Source organism: Oncorhynchus mykiss, chromosome 6, assembly GCF_013265735.2.
Source record: "Oncorhynchus mykiss isolate Arlee chromosome 6, USDA_OmykA_1.1, whole genome shotgun sequence".
In the NCBI taxonomy this organism is placed as follows: domain Eukaryota; kingdom Metazoa; phylum Chordata; class Actinopteri; order Salmoniformes; family Salmonidae; genus Oncorhynchus; species Oncorhynchus mykiss.
Genome location: NC_048570.1, coordinates 81,852,794 through 81,859,994, shown reverse-complemented (window position 1 = coordinate 81,859,994; position 7,201 = coordinate 81,852,794). Strand labels below are relative to the sequence as shown.

Sequence of the window (7,201 nt, the reverse complement as noted above, 5' to 3'; positions counted from 1 at the left end):
ATGCATTTGTCATCTTTTTGGCTTTTACTCTAGAATGTTACCTAGTGATCATCTTGAACTACTTGTTGTGTAGGGATCAAGATTAGAAACATTAGCTTGACAAAAATGTAATGCAGGAGAACAGAAAGTGGAAAAGGTGGATTGAACCCGTGACCTTCAGGGCTAATAAGTGTTAGGGGTGTTACCATACAGACACACCAACATGTTTGTTTTGATAGTTAATTTGCAAGCACAGTGCTGGGACAGGAGAACATGTATTGTACGTACCAGAGCTGTCCTTTTCTGCTTGATGCTGTCTCACAGAGGAAGCTCCACTCATCATCAGCAGCTCAGACCACAGCTCCGCCGGCTCCTCAAATACCAACAGGACCCGCAGGGCCTTAAACGGGCTGCAGCGCGGATGCCTGATCAAAATAAACAAAAGCACTCAATGCATTCCCCTCAGCACCAGGACCATATTCATTCTTGAAGTGTTTTGTTCAGTTTGAATGCAGGACTCTATAGCCACCGTGATTATTTGTTTTGACCTGCTGGTCATCTAGGAACAGTTGAACACATCTGGCACAAGTACTCTTAAAATCTCCACCTGGTACATCCAGAGGACTGGCCACCCCTCAGAGCCTGGTTCCTCTCTAGGTTCCTTCCTAGGTTCCTGCCTTTCCAGGGAGTTTTTCCTAGCCACGGTGCTTATGCATTGCTTGCTCTAAGGGGTTTTAGGCTGGGTATCTGTAAAGCACTTTGTGACAACTGCTATTGTTAAAAGGGTTTTATAAAATGTGGTTGATTGATAGACTGTGGATGCCATTATAATAGTAGACTACCAGTGTTTACATTTGTGTCACTTGAGAGGGCCGACTTAAATTGCCTGCATTAATATTCCTATATGATAGGGGCAGGTGTAGTCTGACAATTTTTGGACATAAACAACTACAATCCCCACCATTCCACTATGCGCTCGTCAGGGCCCACTCCGGCGGGCAGCAGGTAGTTCCTGTAGTTGAGCAGCTTGCCCTCCTTGCAACAGTCCCTCACCCAGATGTGAGACACACACGGCACACCACTGGCCACACACAGCAGGTACTTCCTGGTTCGGCTATGCTGGTCGGTGATCAGCAGGCTCTGATAGGCCGCCTTGCACTGCGGTGGGAGGGAATCACAAGAGAGGACACTTCACGATGGGCAATATTAGAAATTGTATATGTAGAAGGAAAGCTAAACATTGTATTCTTTTAGTGGAACAAGGGAAGAATGCTGAAATGGAACTTGAACCAGTGACCTTTTGTTTACAGAGCAAGTGCACTACCTCCTGTGACATATACAGTTGAAGTCAGAAGTATACATACACCTTAGCCAAATACATTTAACTCAGTTTTTCACAATTCCTGACATTTAATCCTAGTAAAAATTCCCTGTCTTAGGTCAGATAGGATCACCACTTCATTTTAAGAATGTGAAATATCAGAATAATAGTAGAGTGATTTATTTAAGCTTTTATTTCTTTCATCACATTTCCAGTAGGTCAGAAGTTTACATACACTCAATTAGTATTTGGTAGCATTGCCTTTAAATTGTTTAACTTGGGTCAAACGTTTTGGGTAGCCTTCCACAAGCTTCCCACAATAAGTTGGGGCAATTTGGCCCATTCCTCCTGACAGAGCTGGTGTAACTGAGTCAGGTTTGTAGGCCTCCTTGCTCACACACGCTTTTTCAGTTCTGCTCACAAATTTTCTATGGGATTGAGGTCAGGGCATTGTGATGGCCACTCCAATACCTTGACTTTGTTGTCCTTAAGCCATTTTGCCACAACTTTGGAAGTATGCTTGGTGTCATTGTCCATTTGGAAGACCCATTTGAGACCAAGCTTTAACTTGGTCTCTGATGTCTTGAGATGTTGCTTCAATATATCCACATAATTTTCCTGCCTCATGATGCCATCTATTTTGTGAAGTGCATCAGTCCCTCCTGCAGCAAAGCACCCTCAACAACATGATGCTGCCACCCTCGTGCTTCACAGTTGGGATGGTGTTCTTTGGCTTGCAAGCATCCCCCTTTTTCCTCCTAACATAACGATGGTCATTATGGCCAAACAGTTCTATTTTTTTTCCCCATCAGACCAGAGGACATTTCTTTAAAAAGTACGGTCTTTGTCCCCATATGCATTTGCTAACCCTATTCTGGCTTATTTTATGGCAGTTTTGGAGCAGTGGCTTCTTCCTTGCTGAGCGGCTTTTCAGGTCATGTCGATATAGGACTCATTTTATTGTGGATATACAGAACACGTCTCCTTCTTGAGCAGTATGACTGCTGCGTTGTCCCATGGTGTTTGTTCAGATGAAAGTGGTACCTTCAGGCGTTTGGAAATTGCTCCCAAGGATGAACCAGATTTGTGGAAGTCTACAATTTTTCTTCTGAGGTCTTGGGTGATTTATTTTGATTTTTCCATGATGTCAAGTAAAGAGGTACTGAGTTTAAAGGTAGGCCTTGAAATACATCCACAGGTACACCTCCAATTGACTCAAATTATGTCAATTAGCCTATCAGAAGCTTCTAAAGCCATGACATAATTTTCTGGAATTTTCCAAGCTGTTTAAATCCACAATCAACTTAGTGTAGGTAAACTTCTGACCCACTGAAATTGTGATACAGTGAATTATAAGTGAAATAATTTGTCTGTTGGGAAAATGACTAGTCATGCACAAAGTAGATGTCCTAACCGACTTGCCAAAACTATAGTTTGTTAACAAGAAATTTGTGGAGTGGTTGAAAAACAAGTTTATGACTCCAACCCAAGTGTAGGCTTCATCATAAACTTCCAACTACAACTGTAGGTGCAGAGGATGTAGTGTGCCTACATACAGTAATGCCTCCCTACTGTCGCTTCTCTCTCCATATTCCATGAGAACTGACATGGCTGTAGAAGTGTGCTCATAGAAATAGAATTGCAGTGAAATGAGAGGCTTTGTCCCTCTAGTAATTCTCTCTCTATGGGTGTTCCATGTCACCTGTTCCTCGTTGAAGTCGTTGAGGATGAAGCCTGCTCCGGCCTCCAGCTGTGTCTCAGTGTAGCGTTTGTGATAGGGGGCCGTCTGCACATACTCTATTGGAGGGAAAGGACAACATAAAACATGTTAACATACACAATCAGAGAGATCTTTAGCTGTCATTTAGATAAACAAAAAAGGATGTCGGTGTGTCTTAAATGAATTAAATACATTTCATTGAGGCTGCACAGACCACTGTGGAAGACCTTTGCCTAAAACTAACCAGATTCCTGGGCAGAATTTTTACTTGATCCACACACTCAGTCATTTGTTTCTTGGAAACTTCCCATTGACATCAATTATTAACACCAAAGTCTCAAAGTTAGGATTCCGCCGATTTATGAAGATCTGTCAAACTTTAACATTGGAATGAACATCAAATTAGAGACCCCATAATAATTCAAATATAAATGTGTGGCTCCCCCAAAAGGTCAAAGATTTCAATGTTGTGGACACCCAAAAGACAATGTATAATTTGAACACTGGAATGAACTATCACTTTAAGGGGTGTTCCACAGTCTGGGAATACACAAGGGTCCCATCCAGAATCAACCCCTGGACCCTATGCATGTGGAGATCTGACTGGATTTGAGAGGTGTTTGCAATTTGATAGTACTATAGCTCCACCCTGTCCTCTGATAGGGCAGATGGAGTTTCACCATATTGCTTATACCAATCAAATCCTCTCCCATCTCCACAAGGGTTTAGGGGTAGATTTGGGATTGGGCCATAGCCTTCTCACCCTCCTCGCCATCACTGATTGGCTGGTTGGTCTGGCGGTCGCTCTCTGATGATGCGGTCAGCATGAAGACAAAGCCCACGAAGAGAGATGCACTCTGGGGCAGCGGGCCGTGAGTCTCCGCCAGGTCACTATGGTCCCAGGGCAGGTCGGTGCCACTGCCTGAGGTGTTACACACACCAACCCGCTGACCTGTGGAGAAAAATGAATGGATGGACACATACAGACGCCCAATCAGAGACACATACACAGAGAGAGCGAGAGAGAAATAAAAGAGAAAGAGAGAGACGGCAGAAATTAGAACCCATCAATGAAACAGCTGGAATTGTGTATTTCAAGAGAGAAAAGGTCTATGAAGAAAAAGAGCTTTATAACAGACTGAGGAAGAAAACGAACACCACCGGTGCAGTAAAACATGAGGTTCAGCCCTTCAAACACCACCAGTACAGTAAAACATGAGGTTCAGCTCTTCAAACACCACCAGTACAGTAAAACATGAGGTTCAGCCCTTCAAACACCACCAGTACAGTAAAACATGAGGTTCAGCCCTTCAAACACCACCAGTACAGTAAAACATGAGGTTCAGCCCTTCAAACACCACCAGTACAGTAAAACATGAGGTTCAGTCCTTCAAACACCACCAGTACAGTAAAACATGAGGTTCAGCCCTTCAAACACCACCGGTGCAGTAAAACATGAGGTTCAGCCCTTCAAACACCACCAGTACAGTAAAACATGAGGTTCAGCCCTTCAAACACCACCGGTGCAGTAAAACATGAGGTTCAGCCCTTCAAACACCACCAGTACAGTAAAACATGAGGTTCAGCTCTTCAAACACCACCAGTACAGTAAAACATGAGGTTCAGTCCTTCAAACACCACCGGTACAGTAAAACATGAGGTTCAGCTCTTCAAACACCACCGGTACAGTAAAACATGAGGTTCAGCCCTTCAAACACCACCGGTACAGTAAAACATGAGGTTCAGCTCTTCAAACACCACCAGTACAGTAAAACATGAGGTTCAGCCCTTCAAACACCACCAGTACAGTAAAACATGAGGTTCAGCCCTTCAAACACCACCAGTACAGTAAAACATGAGGTTCAGCCCTTCAAACACCACCAGTACAGTAAAACATGAGGTTCAGCCCTTCAAACACCACCGGTACAGTAAAACATGAGGTTCAGCCCTTCAAACACCACCAGTACAGTAAAACATGAGGTTCAGCCCTTCAAACACCACCAGTACAGTACAACATGAGGTTCAGCCCTTCAAACACCACCGGTGCAGTAAAACATGAGGTTCAGCCCTTCAAACACCACCGGTACAGTAAAACATGAGGTTCAGTCCTTCAAACACCACCAGTACAGTAAAACATGAGGTTCAGCCCTTCAAACACCACCAGTGCAGTAAAACATGAGGTTCAGCCCTTCAAACACCACCGGTACAGTAAAACATGAGGTTCAGCCCTTCAAACACCACCAGTACAGTAAAACATGAGGTTCAGTCCTTCAAACACCACCAGTACAGTAAAACATGAGGTTCAGTCCTTCAAACACCACCAGTACAGTAAAACATGAGGTTCAGCTCTTCAAACACCACCGGTGCAGTAAAACATGAGGTTCAGTCCTTCAAACACCACCAGTGCAGTAAAACATGAGGTTCAGCCCTTCAAACACCACCAGTGCAGTAAAACATGAGGTTCAGCCCTTCAAACACCACCGGTACAGTAAAACATGAGGTTCAGCCCTTCAAACACCACCAGTACAGTAAAACATGAGGTTCAGTCCTTCAAACACCACCAGTACAGTAAAACATGAGGTTCAGTCCTTCAAACACCACCAGTACAGTAAAACATGAGGTTCAGCTCTTCAAACACCACCGGTGCAGTAAAACATGAGGTTCAGTCCTTCAAACACCACCAGTGCAGTAAAACATGAGGTTCAGCCCTTCAAACACCACCAGTGCAGTAAAACATGAGGTTCAGTCCTTCAAACACCACCAGTACAGTAAAACATGAGGTTCAGTCCTTCAAACACCACCACCAGTACAGTAAAACATGAGGTTCAGCTCTTCAAACACCACCAGTACAGTAAAACATGAGGTTCAGTCCTTCAAACACCACCAGTACAGTAAAACATGAGGTTCAGCCCTTCAAACACCACCAGTACAGTAAAACATGAGGTTCAGCCCTTCAAACACCACCAGTACAGTAAAACATGAGGTTCAGTCCTTCAAACACCACCAGTACAGTAAAACATGAGGTTCAGCCCTTCAAACACCACCGGTGCAGTAAAACATGAGGTTCAGCTCTTCAAACACCACCAGTACAGTAAAACATGAGGTTCAGCTCTTCAAACACCACCAGTACAGTAAAACATGAGGTTCAGCTCTTCAAACACCACCAGTACAGTAAAACATGAGGTTCAGCTCTTCAAACACCACCAGTACAGTAAAACATGAGGTTCAGCTCTTCAAACACCACCAGTACAGTAAAACATGAGGTTCAGCTCTTCAAACACCACCGGTGCAGTAAAACATGAGGTTCAGTCCTTCAAACACCACCGGTACAGTAAAACATGAGGTTCAGCTCTTCAAACACCACCAGTACAGTAAAACATGAGGTTCAGCTCTTCAAACACCACCAGTACAGTAAAACATGAGGTTCAGCCCTTCAAACACCACCGGTGCAGTAAAACATGAGGTTCAGTCCTTCAAACACCACCAGTACAGTAAAACATGAGGTTCAGCCCTTCAAACACCACCAGTACAGTAAAACATGAGGTTCAGCTCTTCAAACACCACCAGTACAGTAAAACATGAGGTTCAGCTCTTCAAACACCACCAGTACAGTAAAACATGAGGTTCAGCTCTTCAAACAACTAAAGGAAAACAGGTTTGACTTGACACTTCTCTCAATGTCATGAAACATTGTCTGCCGTCACTCAAAACAAGTTTTTGGGATCCGTGCGCGGTTCAAAGGAGTGAAAGGTTTATGGAGACACCCCTCTGATATTCAGTGGATAATACAAAAACACACCTTTACACATGTGGACCAACACCAAGTCTATTAATAGTTATTCACATACCAACTCAGCCTAAGGTCCTCTGTCGCTCCGTTGGTAAAGCATAGCACTTGCAACGCCAGGATAGTGGTTTCAATTCCCAGGACCACCCGTTTTAAAGAAAACATATTTTTACTTGACCTTTAACTAGGAAAGTCAGTTAAGAACAAATTCTTATTTTCAATGACAGCCTAGGAACAGTGGGTTAACTGCCTTGTTCTTGGGCAGAACGACAGAGTTTTTACCTTGTCAGCTCAGGGATTCGATCTTGCAACCTTTCGGTTACTAGTCCAACACTCTACCACCAGGCTACCTGCCACCTCGTACATAAAATGTATGCAGTATGCACGCATGACT

General features: G+C 43.8%; 1 protein-coding gene across 7 annotated transcripts in view; it reads right to left on the bottom strand.

Annotated features, from left to right (window-relative positions):
- Positions 1-7,201, bottom strand: part of LOC110506150 (TP53-binding protein 1) — a 45,156-nt gene that overhangs the window by 504 nt on the left and 37,451 nt on the right. For all 7 annotated transcript variants that reach the window (XM_036981122.1, XM_036981124.1, XM_036981123.1 and 4 more), the window contains 4 exons: positions 3,784-3,972; positions 3,003-3,097; positions 941-1,137; positions 268-404 (listed from right to left, as the gene is read on the bottom strand). In XM_036981122.1, coding sequence (XP_036837017.1) covers positions 268-404; positions 941-1,137; positions 3,003-3,097; positions 3,784-3,972 — 618 coding nt within the window. The remainder of the gene's footprint in view (positions 1-267; positions 405-940; positions 1,138-3,002; positions 3,098-3,783; positions 3,973-7,201) is intronic.